The sequence below is a fragment of the Sceloporus undulatus genome, chromosome 5, assembly GCF_019175285.1.
Source record: "Sceloporus undulatus isolate JIND9_A2432 ecotype Alabama chromosome 5, SceUnd_v1.1, whole genome shotgun sequence".
NCBI classification, from domain to species: Eukaryota; Metazoa; Chordata; class Lepidosauria; order Squamata; family Phrynosomatidae; genus Sceloporus; species Sceloporus undulatus.
The window spans coordinates 98,216,704-98,233,251 of record NC_056526.1 but is presented as its reverse complement, the minus strand read 5'-3'; the positions used below and the strand labels follow the sequence as shown (position 1 = coordinate 98,233,251).

The window sequence follows — 16,548 nt, the reverse complement described above, 5'->3', positions numbered from 1 at the left end:
AAACAAACTACAATTCCCATAATTCCATAGCATTGAGCCATGGCAGTTAAAGCATTATCAAACTGGATTATTTCTGCAATGCAGATGCAGCCTAAAAAAGGCTGGACTTGCAAGGGAGCTACAAGAGCCATCACAATTAAAAATCTATGCTCTGGAATCTGGACTCTAAAGCAGGTTGCTGAGAGCTGCCCATGTGATTTGACTTCTGGGAGGGCTACAGAGCACTGTTGTGGCTACTATTTAGGACAACTAGAAGCAATGATAAGTCACTTTTGGTTACCTCATGGTGCTATTTCGGGGCTTGAAACAAGATGAGGATGATGGCTGAAGAATGATTTTTTAATATTCCCAGGTTTTGAGGGTAGGGGCCAGAGTCATGGTCTCAGAGGCCACAAAGGGCTCCACTTCCCATCCCTACTTTAGAATCTAGAATACAAAACCCAGGGAATGATGGAAAAGCTTGCCAGAACAGCAAAAATATGAAGTCCTCATTCTAGGCCTAGCATCTCAACAGTCAATTCTATTCTTTCAAAATGAGACTTAATTATCTGATCTAAGAGTTGCATTTTGTTTAGTTAGGGCCTTGCTTTGAACCAGTTTAGTTTGGAGAGGGAGAGCTCAGGGCTGGCTTCCCCTGCTACATCAGTGATGACACCAGTAGCCCCACTTCTTTCCGATTCTAGCACCAGTGTTAGTTGTTGTATACTTTCCACCCTATTGGCCCATTCAAGCCGCTGGTAGCTTAAATTCTAACCTCTTATTTCATAGTTCTTGGCAGCCTGTGTGAAAACAAACCTAAATATTAAGTGATGGTTTTAAGAACCCATTCTGGAAGGGGAAATTAATGTGCCAAGTTATGCAGAAGTAATGTATATAGAATAAAAGGCTTTTTCAGTTTTTCCTAAAGGGTGTTTTCATTTGCAGTAATGAATGTGTTAAGACATGTATGAAAATGCATTAAAGGATCAGAAGGATTTCTCTTCAGGTACTTTAGTTTCTAATAAATAATACATCTGATGATTAGCAACACTGGCATGAGGGAAGCACAATACTGGGGAACAACAGCTACATAACATCCAGCTTTAGGAGGGTACTAATTTTAATATGCATTTTTTAATGCAGAGAAGTAAAACACAGAAAAACAAAAGCAAGACAATGGTATATTCGTCAATGAATCATATTCAAATACATCTACAAACATCTGAAGGAGTTTGGGAAATGCAATTAACTGCTAGTGTGATCAGATGAAGAGTGCAATGTAACATAGTTTATTGGTACTTAAGCAGCCACAAAGGCTTCTGTTGATTTAGAGAACTGAAATAAGACCACCACCAGGGCTTCTGCCTTGGCTGGACAGATCGCCTTCCATCTCCTCTTGTTTCATGTTGAGCATGAGGGTCAAAATGCTCTAGTGGGTCATACTGTTCATTTGCTTTTCCTGCAGAGTCATGGACAATTTGAGGGGATTTACCATTGAGGGCCCTCAAGACAAAGTCCACTCGTCCAGCCTTGTTCATCTTGGCAGGCAAAGTCACCTTCTTCAGGACTTTACTATAACCACGGGCCTGAGCACTGACAAGGTATTTTCCAGGAGGCAAGAGTCTCCAATAGTCTCCATCAGCAGCTAAAAGGAAACATATATGTTAATCTTAACGACTAATGTGAAACCGTACTGCTAGGTATGCTTAATATATCCCTGCACACTGGAAAGTCAATATGCTGCAGTGGTTAGTATCAGACTAGGAGGGACCAGGTTCAGCTCCAAACTTCCTAATGAAATTAACTGGGTGAAATTTAATAATAAATTTAACGCGAATATCACCTTAAAGCGAATCGCAGCCCCTTTTTTTTTTCACTTGCAAGGTACATAAAACCTAAAAACATATTTACACTATCATTCATTAAGTGCACAATAGTGCTAGACCTAAAAAGATGCAAAAGTAAAAATAATAAATGAAAATATTGCAAGAATATGACACTGAGACATGGAGTGCATGAATGTTGTAAACAGACTGAGGGCAAGTTTGTTTGGCCCTGGACTGTATAACTGAAAAATGCAGTATTAGTGAAGCACTCTAAAACAAAGCACCTTCAATTGAGGTATGCCTTTACATGTTCTGCCCTAGGTTATAATCATTTCTGTTTGTATAGAGATCTATTAGTGACTGATGACATCTGACCCCTTATATTTCACTTGATTGGTTCTCTTGACACTTTCTCCTCAGTTATATTTTTCTGCAGTCTGAAAGGCATTCCCTCCTCTCTCCATTTTACATTTTTCCATCTCCTTTTCCCCCCTTCATTCTTCCACTCATCTTATCATTCACCTGTCATTCTTTTTAAATGGTGTTAGAATTCTCCAATAAAACTGAGATTTGGTTTACTTCAGAGTGGTTTGATTTGTGTTAACTATCTGGATAGACATATAGCAGAAGTAATAAAAGAAAATAGAAATTCCCAACAGAGGAAAAAAAATGTCTAAAATTATCCAGTCTGCCCACTCAACTAAACAAATATTATTATACTATTTATTAATAACTAACTTTAAAGTTATTAATAATAAATTAAACTAATATTTATTAATAATATGCTGTATTAATACTTATGAAGAATAATATGGAAAAGTAATTTTGTTCAATTAATGCAGTTTTCTGCCTTGAACTGCCTGATAGCTTCAGGACAGTATTTAAACTTTTAGTGGTTTTACACTAAAACATAAAGTATTAAGAGTTAAATGTGCTAGGATATGAGGCCCCATTCATACTGAGCTATTTGTGCTGGATGGAACTGGGTAGATCCGGATGCCCTCCCCCCAAATCTCTCCGGAAGCAAGTGCCCACTATTTACCGCAGGGTAATTTAACCCAAATGCCATGCAGCTACAGGGAGAGTTCTCATTTGCCAAACCGGTTTAAAAAAGGTTCCTTTGCTGTCAATCAAATTCTCTTCTGCTGTCGTCAAGGGTGACGTTTCTTACAGTGATCGGGCCACCGTTTGGGTGATTTCCCTCTTTCCCCCCCTCCTTTAAAAAAAAAACAGGCGCCAGTATACACATATTTTGTCAAATTTAAAAATCTCCTCTGTGTGTGTTGTGGGTATTTGGGTCACTGCAGGTTATGGATCTTTCCTTGGCCCCGTTTTCAAACCCAAAATGCAATCTAATGCCATCTCTGCAACCTCCCTCCTTGCCACCCCAGAGTGCCTCATTCACATGTAATAATAATAATAATAATAATAATAATAATAATAAATTAATTAATTAATTCCTCACCTTGGAATGCCAGAAAAGGATGCCATGCATCCTTTGCTTTCCCTCAGCTACCCCTAAATTCCTTAGAGACAGTAGCAAAAGCTTTCTGTATCAATTTGCCAAATTGGAAAGAGAAATGTTTGTAACATTCGCATTGTAGCATTCGTAAAGGAAAAAAGCTTCCTGCAAAGTGCTGCTGGAAGCAAGGAAATGAAAGGGAAAGTGAACAGGCAGGCAGACACATTCTGTCTATATATCTATCTCCCTGGAGCAAAAAACATGCACAATAGTCTGCCAAAAATAACTTTTAAAAACTTAAAAAGAGAGAGAAAGCTTCCTGGTGTGAGAGTGGAGGCTTGCTCCATTCTGTGCCCTCCCTCTGACCTGACCTGAATTGACCCTTCATCCTGCTCCTTCCTTCTCCTCCAAGATTGACCTCCATGGCCCCCTTCTTCCCCCTGGCTCCTTCATCCTCCTCCTCTGTCACTCTTGGCACCCTTTCTCCAGTTCCCCCCTCTGCCTTCCCTCTGACTGCCCTTTGCATCCCCTGTCAGTCACCCTGATTGCCCTTTTTTGCATCCTTCCTCTGGCTCCTTCCTCCTCCTTTGCCCCAATGAAGGGGAGGGAATGTTCTGTCCACTGCCCTCCCTCTGACCTAAATCCCTCCTCTGAACTTGCCCTGATCATAATTGGGGGCAAATTCATATTCGCTGAACCCGGGTTTTTTCAAAAGATATGGCTTTTACCCCAATTCCAAATGACCCGCGGCATGGGGCATTTGCCCAGAAACGGTTGTGAAGCCTCTGATTCGCTTGTGGGAGATTCAGGGCGAATATGAACTTCATGTGCATAATTCGGTTCCTGACCCGGGTTAAAAGGTAGTCTGAATGGCCCCTGAGATTGCCTGGAGTATATGTGTATGCTGATAATGGCCAAGATCATGCATGGTGCAGTGCAGAGTAATAGTTACACATGCAGAGCTAGGTTACAGCTGTCCGATTCAATACCTTCCTGGACTCTCTGTTGAGTTGCTGCCACATCCCCACTCTGGCTATTCCATGGATTGGGGAGGGGAAATACAAGAAGCATTTGGTTTCTTCAGAGGTCCTCCAGAGATCTCAGCAGATGATGTAATCATTCTGTGCCTGGCTACAGTAATAGTGTAGGAAATAGGGAAGTAATAGTGCCACTCTATTCAGCTTTGGTCAGGCCTGACCTGGAATACTGTGTCCAGTTCTGGGTACCACAATTCAAAAAGAATGTTGACAAATTGGAGCATGTCAATAGGAGGGTGACCAAAATGGTGAAGGGTCTGCAAACCAATGCCTTATGAGGAAAGATTTAGGGAGCTGGGTATGTTTAGTCTGGAGAAGAGATGGTAAGGGGTGATATGATAGCCCTGTTTAAGTATTTGAAGGGGTGTCATACTAAGGATGGAGCAAGTTTGTTTTCTGCTGCTCTAGAGATGAGAACACGGAACAATGGATGCAAGCTCAAGGAAAAGAGATTTCACTTCAACATTAGGAGAAATGTCTTTGACAGTAAGAGCTGTTCGACAGTGGAATACATTCCCTCCAAGAGTAGTGAAATCTCCTTCCTTGAAGGTCTTTAAACAGAGGCTGGATGGCCATCTATCAGGGATGCTTTGATTATGATTTCCTGCATGGCAAGGGGTTGGACTGAATGGCCCTAGTGGTCTCTTTCAACTCTATGATTCTATGGTTCTACAGGAATGCACTCAGATACAGTTGGACTGGCTACAGGGCAGGGGGAGGGAGCTGTGGGCATTTTGGAGTGTGGGGAGAGAATATCAACCCAACAAGCACCAAAGACATATGCAGACACAAGGTGGACTTGTGCCTTCACATGTCAGCCACTTTCTGATTTCTGACCAAATGAAAAAGGAGATAGTAGGGTCTTGCTTCAACTAGGAAAAGAATTCATTGTGAGCTAAGACCAGGACAGTTACAATGGTCACCCAAGGGTACAATCACCTAAGAGCAGTGGCATACTTATGCTTGGTGTCACCCGGTGCAGTGGGGGTGGAGTCAAAATGTGGAAGGGAGGGGCTTCTGTGAGGAGGGATGGGATGGGTGTGGCTGCATGCCCACATGCCCCATTCTTGCTTGCTTTGGCCTGGCTTTCCCTCAGGAGAAAGCCAGGACAAAGCAAGGTGCCCTGAGGGAAAGCCAGGCCAAAGCAAGCAGCATCAGGGTGCAGATGTGCTCCAGCTGGCTGGAAACGGCCACACAGCCATGAAATAGATGCCCTGTCCAGAGGTCCCCCCGCCCCCCAAGTCCCGTGTAAGCTGGCTGTGCAAGCCGGAGAAGCACCACACAGCCAGAGAAAACACCGCACACTGGGGCTGGGCAATCCCTGCGGGAGCCAACCAGGTATCACCCCCCCCTGGGGTGTCACCCCGTGTGATTCGCATCCTTGGCACCACCACCCCCAGTAATGCTACTGCCTAAGGGTACAGTGGTCACTTCTTAAAGAAGTGAATGCATCACCATTTTAAGTTATGAGAAACCATACAAGCTGTTTTTGGATAAACATTTTAATTGCTGTTTTTTCTGTTGTATTTTTAAGAGCTTAGGTATTTTACAATAAAAGTGAGTGGTTCTATGGTTACTTGTTTTGTTTTGTTTTTGGTCTTGTAAGCTCATTTGATGGAATGAATCAGAGTGTAAATATATCAATAAATCGAAATAAGTATATATTAAAACTGAAAACAAAATAATGTAACAGTCTAATGGGGGGAAATCCATAATTAATTTTGCTTCTCAGATTTTATTACCTGTAAGAATATCATGACGGATGCCTTTGACTGAAATTCGGGCATTCTTTATTGGGTTTCCAAATTTGTCTGATACAACTCCTTTTATTCCACGATGAACCTATCAAGATGAGAACAAAATTAATAGGAGTTTTAAGTTCATGACTTTTCATTTACATATTGGTCTGAATCCTATTGGTTAGTCATAACTAAAGCAGATTTATTGAATTGTTTGCTGAATTGTGTGGTAACACACAGGCTAATCCCATTGATTCAATGGGTCTGCTCTAGTTAGAATTATATCACTGCCACCACACTGCTGCCTCTGCTATAATGGAATCTTCTGAGCTGGCTCTCCCAACTGGACAGCTGGGGCAGTCATCCCTAGGTAATATCCTAAAGGCACCAAATCCTGTCTGATTTTGGTCAGCCCTGGTTAGTACTTGGATGGGAGACTGCAAATGGATAGCAGGTGGTGTGTGCTATATTTCAGGGGAAGCAGCTGGGGGGAAAAACACTTCTTAAATTCATGTAGTCACCATAAGTCAACAAGCAACTTGGAGGCACATACGCACACACACACTGGCTGTTAGGCTGTTAACCTGCTTCTTTTTGTTAACAGCTTCTGCTTCTACTTTTCTATCAGCATAACCCTTGTTTCCTTTCTCCAGTTTCATTCTGACCCAGCAAGATTAACAAACAAACCAGGATTTTCCCTCTAACACACAAAGCCTAGTTAAGTGACCATTCAAGCAGGCACCAAATCAGTAGGAAATGCCACCACATTCAGTTACAAAGTAGAGAAGAGTGTTGTATAGGGAAGCTTTCTGTAACAAAACAAAACAACAATAATAACAACAAAACCCCCTGTACAGATTATGGAAGTCCTACATATTTCAGACTATGTAAACTTTCTTTAAGATGATATTTAATATTAGGTTAAGATGAACTACATCCAAGGGTATTAAAAGAACTGGCAAATGTAATATCAGAACCACTGGCAATAATCTTTGAGAACTCCTGGAAAACAGGAGAAGTTCCAGCAGACTGGAGGAGGGCAAACGATGTCCCCCATCTTGGCAGCTCTGTCACAGAAAAAATGTCACATAAGTAGTATGCCATAATAATAATAATAAACAATATGCCAGCATAGATATAGATTTGGTTAAAACTACTAATTTCTTTGATTGTATGTTTCTGAAGAAATTTGAATAGTCTCAATATCTACAGGAACTGACATTCTTTCTGTTCAGGTAAGCTATGTCTGAGGCACAGGCCAAGATCAAGGTGTTGCTTTATGTACTGCTGTGCCTTCTTTACAATAGCCAAGTGAGAAATCATTGTCACATCCTTTTCCCTTGTGTGTAGACTGATCAGTAAATGATACTACTTGCAACTTGTAACTAGATGATGATTTATATAACATGCACATGGCAGCGCTTTTCAGCTGCAGTGAAAACAAAATGAACCAAGGTAATAATTTTGAATTACACTAGCTCTTATTTGATCAGGTAATTCTTTACTTTAATGTCCTGTTGTGTATTACTGTAGTCAGTAATCTTCCTTGTCATTATTAGGTAAAGTAGTGTTTTGTTAATGTTTAGCCTACAGCTAAATACAATGAGATTGACTTGATTCAGTCATCTTTAGTAGAGGGCTTTTCACCTCTAAGGCTTCCAGGCTATTTTGGATTCACTAAAATAGATCAGCTGTAAAACAAAATTAACTTATGGATATGGACTGCACCTTTTATTGAAGAATTATACTATTTAAAAAAACTGGGATTACTTAATAAAGAGTAACTTTTAAAGCTTACAGAGAGAAACAAGCATATTCCTAATAACTTTAAATCACTATTATGAGTGGGCTCCTCAGTAAGAGGCATGATAGTTATCTGTTAATAATCTGGAAAGTGATATCTTTATTGCTTTTTGTCACAGCTTACTGCTCATAGCTACTGGTTATTCCAGAAAAGTATGTCAAGTTAACATTTATTGTACTAGCCAAAGGTCATGACAAAAAGGGCTTATCAAAAAGCATAAAACATTTAAAACAAAAAGCACAGAATATAGAGGACAAAAAATGTCCCATCTTTTGGTGTGCAGTTAAAATAGTTAAGAAAATTATGTAGTTTTTGTAAAGATGTGCTAGTAACTTAAGCAGCTTTTTTAAAAATACTCCAAACTGTAGTCTCACATGTAAAGGATTTAAGAAAAATGACTAAAATGATTCAGTAAAATTATATCAGAAATGTAATACTTTTCATTGTGCACATCACAATCTTATGAATGTTTAATTAAAGTCGAGCCCTGATGAATTTGGTAATACTTTCTTCCAAGTTCTGTACATAAATCTATAACCTATGCCTCTTTCCAGAATGAATGAATAACAATGATGTAGTAACTCCCCTTTTACATAGGTAATGTGTAATGTACTTTAGTAACTCATTAATTCTCTAAGTTAATGAGCTGGAACACTGTCATTTTCTTTTTTTGGCCTGTAATAACCAGGGATGTAATTCACTACTTTTCAGTGTAACAGACTGTTAGTCATTACTAGGTGAATTCTGACACATTCTAAGTAATAGGAAAGGGAGGGAGAAAGGTCACATATGTAGCCACATAGCTACCTATATGACCCTTCTTTACAGGGTGTTGTGAAGCTAGTGAGGAACAGTAATACCTGCAACAAAGAAGGAGGGAGATAAAGGAGGAGGACACCCTAGAAACATTAGCTGCCCTAGATAAGTAAGTGAGCTAGAATTTTAAAAAATCTTTAAACGTTAGCCTGTCTTTTCTGCCTTCTTTCGTTCTGACTAAATGAGAGAGACTGCTGCCACTGAGAAAAAAAGTGAGAGCCAGCATGAGTACATGGGAATAGTGGAAAAGTAGACTACTTTGCCAGACTCACTGCTCCAGAGAGTGTCACAGGGGATACACATGAATGGATTGGGCTGATGTGAGCTGTATGAAAGAGCAGGCCTAAGACAAACTCAGACATGAGATTTAGAGTAATTGTTGTGGGGCGAGAAAAAGGACGGAGTGAGTGAGTGAGTGAGTAAATGCCTCTGCATGCTTATCCAAAGCATTGTGTGCAGTACACATGGCAGCCATGTTGTCTACTATACCATCCCTTTGTGAGTTGGGGGAACACACGCAGGCATATGACTATATTCAGAATTGTAATAAGCAGAGATATGGGACTTTAATGCACAGTAGTAATACAGTAACATGTTAGAATTAAGTAATTCAGTGGATTGCTTTCTGAACTGCAGTAACTGTAAGACATAATAACATGCCAGGTGATCAGACTCATAAGTAGCTCCTTTTTAAAAGTAGCATTCTAAGCTCTGCTAGCCTTCAGGTTTTCATAATCAGGCTAGCCCCCACCCCAGTGTCTGTGCATTCAGGGTAGACATTGGAAATGGAGACTTTAAATGTATATACTTGTAGATAAATCTTAAAAGCTCATGTGTCAGTGTTTCTCTTCGGATGTCCATGGTCAATATGTTTTCATTATGGGTATGGCTAGCTCAACCACATGGCAACAGGATCAGGAAGCCTCCCCCTCCTTGGATCTTTGTGAGGCATTTTTATTCATATTACATTTGAAGGGGATTCATCTGTTCCATTCAACTGACAGCACAAGCCATATATACCAGAGCCAAGGTGGAAGTTTAAAAAAAATCACACTGAAGTTTTAAAAAATCACACATTTGGTTTCCTGCAGTAGCAACTGATGTGTGCAGTCTTTCAGGAAGTTCAGGAAGACCAGATAGGAAAAGAACCATAATTTGTATAGGAATAAAGAAATAGGCTAGACAAGATGACAAGCAAGATGTATGTGTATTACAAGACTGTGGTAAAGGCTACTTGAGAGGCATGGAAGGAAAGGGACATGCTGGGGAAGGATAGCTTGGACAGTTGTAAGAGGAAGGTTTTAGCAGAGACCAAAAGATTCAGAAAAATTCAAAAGTAGAGAATCTAGAATTGAAGCATGTGGTGAAGAGGGTAAAGATTGTGTGATTTAAATATAAGGCCCAGGGCACCATGATGGACAGTTGTAATGTTCATTTATTATTAGTGTACCAGGCCATACTAGCAGAGCAGCAGGCATTCTGAAGACATTAATCAATGTCTTCAGTACTCTGTGGAGTTCTAGAGTGTCATTATTTCTTATTTGGAATGAGAAATTAACACAAGAATCCAGTTTGACAGCAGGAATTTCAACATTGTTTCTCCAAGACCTTACCTATCATCTCAAATATGGGATAGGGCTACATCAGAGTCATCTGTGAACTGCTACTCATAGCAGCTGGCTGCCTTGAGCAAATACTGTCATAATCCACCTTTGGTGGACAGATCCATTAAAGACAAATGAGAAAATAACCTGAAACCATACCATTTCCATGAACTTCAGAAGGGCTTCTTTGTTTTGATGCCAAAGTGAATAAAGTTCATCATCCAGAGGAAACTTCTCACATCCAAGTTCCAGGGTAATTTCAAAACAGTTAGTATGAAGGTAATTAAAATCTGCCATTCCTAGAGGAATAGTGAAATATTTTAATTTATTTTATGAACTTGTTCTTTTCAACCATTCATCCAAAATGGATTTCAGTGCACAATACATAAACATTTGAACTGGATACAGTATTAAAACAATACATTAAAGACAATAGAATAAAATAGTGAAAAATAAAAACTATAGTCAACTGGAACATGCATAATGCCCTTATAGACGGCACATGGAGAAAAGCCTTCTCTGACCATTTCAATATATAGCCAGGTTAGCATGGGAAGAAGTGCTTCTTCAGATACTCAGGCCTCAGGCTGTTCAGGGGGGCTTTAAAGGTAAGCACCATCACCTTAAATTGGGCTGTGCTGTGAATGGGCAGCCAATGTTGTTCTTTCAAAACTGAAGTGATATGGTTCCATCTAGTTCAGCTTTCTCCATCTCCAAATATTTTGGACTACCATTCCCAATACTCCAGCTCCAAATACTTTGTACTCCCAGTCTAGAACACAATTATTCCTCCAAAATCATTCTATACAACAAGGGTAGACACTCTGTCAAGGTATCTCCCTCACTGGTGCTCTTTCCTGCTGCACCTTTTCCAGCTTTTGAGGGCACTGAATTGACACAAACCCTTTGCTTCTGTTGCCCACCACACTGGGATTTCTCCCTCAAGAGCAGGGGTAGGCAACCTGCGGCCCGTGGGCCGGATGCGGCCAGGCGAGGCCTTGGAACCGGCCCCAGCCCGGTCCTGCCGCCGATTGCCGCCGGGGCCTTTGGAGGGCAATTTTCTATAGAAGCCTCAGAAACATGCATTTATATTAACATTTTTTTAAAAATCAGCAAATTTTTTTGCGTGTCCTCCATTTTTTTAAAAAAAGTGTCTTCCATTTGAAAATTTTGCCCTACATTTGTCCTGGTTTATTTATATAATTATTTTTTAAAAAAATTATTTAATTATTTATTTTTTGGCTTCGGCCCCCCAGTTGTCTGAGGGACAGCAACCCGGCCCCCGGCTCAAAAAGGTTGCCTACCCCTGCTCAAGAGGAACATATTTAAGGAGCATATACGGAGTACAGCTAGCAAGAGTGGCAAAAGACATTCTAGCCCTCTGTGTTCCATAATTTATCTCTCAAGAATCTTATGGAAAGAGAAGGCAGTAGGTATGGTGAGCTAAAGGTTAAATGTCATGATGAAGATTCTTGACTGTGAAAGGCAGATAAATATGTGGCAGTGGGGGGGAAAGAGAGAGAAGTAGATCAGAACTTAGAACTTTTAAAAAAAGTAACACGTTAGGCATTACTTGTTACTTTTTAAAAGTAAAATGTCTGATGTAATTTTTAACAGTAACACATTAGTAACACTACTAACATTACTTCTTCACTGCTGTTGTCATAAAAAGACAGTTAAAAATAGAACAAGGGCCTATATTCCACCCAAAATACAAAGAAAATTTAACAATATTAAGGTTTTTTTTTTTAAGGGACATTCCTATGTCCCTGTAATATCTCCAAAATAACACATTACAGATAATATTTTAAGTGTATTGGTGGCAAGCTCTGAGTATCTACTCAGAGCTTGCCACTGATACACTTAAAATATTATATGTAACATTATTTTGGGGGTATAACAGTGAGAAGGAAGAGAATCTTTATGTGTCAGAATGAGAGTGAGGGAGTCAGTTTAAGAGAGAGGAGGAAAGAGGGGTAGGCATGTATCCCAGCCTCCTGATGCCAACATGTAGCGCTCAGCCAGCAGATCATGTAAGTTTAAGTGAAAATCCACAAAGTCCACTAATGGAAAGTCACATTAAGAGTATCATACTGAATATGTCACCAGTACTGAAGTATATCTTCACTGAAATAACAACTATGGTGAGGCAATGGAAATGGCTATATACAGGATCCAATTGCCCTGATGCATGCAGCTTCAGTTTTGTACAGCAAAGATATTGGGCAACTTTTGGTCCCACCAAGCCAAATTCAAGTTATTACCCTTGAATGGTGGCTCCACCAAGGGTCCAGTGAACCTCTTCTTCTTGCTGCCTGCCCAAAATTGTAACAACAGAGAAATTTTCAAACACGAAATAGACTACAATATAGAACTATATGTGGTTTGGAGTGTCACAAATTATGCATGCCTACATTAGTACTAGCCAGAGTTCTCCTTTTGACTTGTATTGGCTTGATTGGCATAGTACCAAAGCATTATTTCACCAGTTTTAAAAGAGGTTTTTATAGTTAATTTGCATGAAAAGAATGTGTGTTAGGTATAGCTTCTCCATCTTTACACTTTTTTCCTCTGTAATGAGAAGAGTATAAATATCAAGCTATTTGTAGTGTTAAGAGATATCTAAAAAGAGTTACCTCCAGTAAAGCTGTACCACTCAGCACCATTTATGATGCCTCCTCGTTTCACAAAATTTCCACCACAACGCATTTCTGATTTGTCTGAGATGCCAGGATGTGCATTTGCATAAGCTTTAGACAGCAGCTTGAACATCTTGGGAGGGAAAGTAAGCAGCATAAATATTGTTCTTTGATGTTTTGTCTGTTTCAGATAGTGAAACTGTGGACCAGTTCGTACACACTAGCTACCTTACATGGTTAATCAAAATGGCACAGGATCACCAGCAGGCTCATTTCATGAAGAGGTCATGGTCAAAGAGAAGCACCAGCATGTGAGCTTTTTTGGAACCAGAGGTTTTGGCACCATTGCTGAGAAACACCTAAAATATTTTAATTTCTCCGTGTGCACACAGCAGCACCCAGACCTTCAAAAAAGCCTGTGGGAAGTTCGCACACCAATAATCACAGGATATAGAAGGAAAAAGCATGGATCTCTCCCCCCCCCCCCCCCCCCCCCCCGGCATCACAATCTAGTTAAAGTGGGCAATATCTGATAGGAAGTTTTTACTCTTATACATGTGATATCTCATGATTTTGTTGTTATGTTTCACTGAAGGTTTAACTGCATCTGTGTCTATATATATTTCAATTATTCTGCTTTGAGGCCAGGTCAGAGCAACAAGAGTATTCTTGTTGCACTGAACCACACATCTCCAATCTGACATGACTCTTGTCATCCAGTTTCCTTTCAGGCCCTGAACCCGTGTCCAGCTTGGGTGGGAGGCCTTCTTTTTGGTTTACATTTCCTATCAGCACAAGGACGCCAGCACTGTTTTAAGGTGCAAAAGACTTGATATTGGCAGGCAGATAGTTATTAATTTACCTACTTTCAGGTACATCTTTACAAAACAATGAAAACAGAATACACTAGGAGAGTCACTGTGCTGTAAAGGCCTTTTTCTAACACACAACATTAAAAACAACAACAACCCTATTCTCTATTCCAGAAAGTAAGCCCACCTTTAACTTAGTGAAACAACTACTTAAATTGGGGTAGGCAACTGTCAAAGGCAAGGGGTTGGTTTTGAACTTTAAAGCCTTGCATGGCTTAGATCCAGACTATCAGAGTGATGAAACAAATGGCCTGCCAGGTCACACTGATCATGCTGCAATCGTGCCTAGACTGCGGTGACCACATGGCTGGCTTCCAGAGCGGGTTGCCGTCACAGTTACAAGCTGGCCGCCACCAGGAGCCAGATTATTTGCTCTCCTTTTTGGTCCAATCCAAAGGACCAGATCGCAGTGCTGGGGTGGCTTCCAGCTGCTTTCGGGGTATGCATCACCTGAATGCCACATGCTCAAAGTAACAGGAAGCCACTTGTTTTGGACCATGCATTTTGGGCCTGAAAGACCATATTTAAGTCAAAGCTATAAGATCTGCAGGAGAGGGCTGTTGTTTATTCCCACCACCTTCACAGGTGTGGTTGGTGAGAACATAGAAGGTAGCCTTCTTGGTGCCTGCTCCCTTCCACAGGAGGCCAGGGGCCTCCTCCCTGCTTTCTTTCCACTGGCAGGGGAAGATGTCTTTATTTAGGCAGGCCTTTGAGTTTTGTTCAACTTGAATGTAGAAAATATCATACATGGAGCAGGTTTAGCTATGAAAGGAGGAGGAGTTAAGATAGGAGGAAGGAACAACAACAATCTAAGATATGTAGACAATACCATAGTACTAGTGGAAAGAATCACAGACTTGGAACACTCACTTAAGAAAGTCAAAGAAGAAAGCACAAAGGCATGCCTAATGCTAAACATAAAGAAAAAAAGTAAGAACCATGGAGAATTTACATAAATTCAACCTAGATAACAAGGAACTTGAAATAGTTAAAAATTTCCCATATCTTGGATCAAATATTGATGAGAACAGAGACTGCAGTCAAGAAATAATATTAGGAATGGGAAGGGCAGCTAGAAAGAACTAGATAAAATCCTGAAGTGCAAAGATATACAGCTGAACATTAAAGTTAGAATCATCCATGTCATTGTATTCCCCATTACCATGTAAGATGTGATAACTGGACAGCGAAGGATAGGAAGAAAATTAATTCATTTGAAATGTGGTGCTGGAGAAAGGTGCTGAGGATACCTAGAAAAACACAAATAAATGGGTCCTAGAACAAATCAAACCTAAACTCTCCCTGGAAGCCAAGATGACTAAATTGAGGCTATCATGCTTTGGCTACATCATGAGAAAGTACCTTAGAAAAGACAATGATGCTGAGGAAGGTAGAGGGCAGTAGAAAGAGAGGAAGACCACATGCCAGAAGGATATACTCAATAAGAGAGACCATGTGCCTGAGCCTACAGGTCCTAAGTGAAAAGATAGAGGATAGTGGGACTTGGAGACATCGCATTCACAGAGTTGCCAAGAGTCAAGGCTGACTCAAAGGCAATTAACAACAACAATAATGCATAGGACAGAGTGCATGCACTTTCTGGTATTCCTGGGAAGGTTAAACTACAAGAGCTGTGTGTGTGTGTTCTTGACCATTCAGTATGCTTCTGATCATTCCTGATGGGGCTCAATTACTAAGTAGTTTTGATGGTACAATTTTGCTTGTCCTGGGGAGTGCTCAAGCCCCTCCTACCCGGTTTCTAGTGAAGTGATTATGCTTAGCTTTAATTTTTATGCTTTTCAATTATCCTACTGGTATAAATAATGCTTTGTAATGTGTCCAGCTGTTCTTTAAAGTCTGTATTTGTTTGTCTGAACTATAAATGGTAATTGAAGAAGCTTCTGGTTAGTGACTTCCTTTGCTCTTTCCCCAAAGGTGCTAAATGCTCTGAGGCTCATTGTACAGAACTTTAAAGTTGAAGTAATGAATGTCCATTCCAGGGTAACTTTTTTCTCCTGGCACAAACTAAAAGAGTTTGTATCAACCCTAGTTTAATGTCACTAGTACTAGACTGCAGATATTCTGCTAATGACATTTGAACAACCTTCGAGAAAGGCACTCAGCTGTGTGTGTGTCTAGCTAAAGCATTCTGGTATAAAGTGTTCTTCAGCAGAGAAACCAGCAAATGCTACAAAGTCATGAAGTAGCACATGTACCATCAAAATTAAGAGGGGGAGACAGCAACGCCCGGACTACTTGTGACTGAGCAGTCAGCAGAGGGACTGCAGCTTCGAAGAAGCCTCCGGCATAGGTTGAAGCATCAAGAAGGGGCAAGCCTATACTTGCATGCTGCATTTCACTGTTGGGCCTCAATGCTCAGAACAGAATTCCAGGTTAACAAGTGACAAGAACATGTGACAAAACAAGCTGCAAGGCATTTACTGAAATGTATTAAGCTTCTTCTTGTTTGTATTTTGAGGTCTGCTTCACAGACTATCCAGAACTGACCACAAGGAATGTGCAAAGAACTGGTACATTTTCTTCCCATTCTTGTAGGGTTTTTTTGCAAACGGGGACAGGTTGCCCTTTGCCTACAAACACTCTCAGGGCCAGAAGCCACACTAGGTATTACTGAAATGGTGGTGGGCATAACAAAGTTAGATTTTATGAGGATACCATGAAAGTCTGGTGATGGACCAAATAACTTGTATCTGAGACTATCACAGCTTCCTTTCTCCCAGGATTCTGGGTCCCAGAATCCAGTTCAGCC

General features: G+C 40.4%; 1 protein-coding gene across 1 annotated transcript in view; it reads right to left on the bottom strand.

Annotated features, from left to right (window-relative positions):
• Positions 1–1,094: 1,094 nt before the first annotated feature.
• CPZ (carboxypeptidase Z) overlaps positions 1,095–16,548 on the bottom strand; it is a 32,659-nt gene continuing 17,205 nt past the window's right edge. The window contains exons 7-10 of the mRNA XM_042468192.1: positions 12,904–13,039; positions 10,427–10,566; positions 6,047–6,146; positions 1,095–1,624 (exon numbers count right to left, since the gene is read on the bottom strand). Of these exons, the coding sequence (XP_042324126.1) occupies positions 1,269–1,624; positions 6,047–6,146; positions 10,427–10,566; positions 12,904–13,039 (732 nt within the window). The 3' untranslated portion in view covers positions 1,095–1,268. The remainder of the gene's footprint in view (positions 1,625–6,046; positions 6,147–10,426; positions 10,567–12,903; positions 13,040–16,548) is intronic.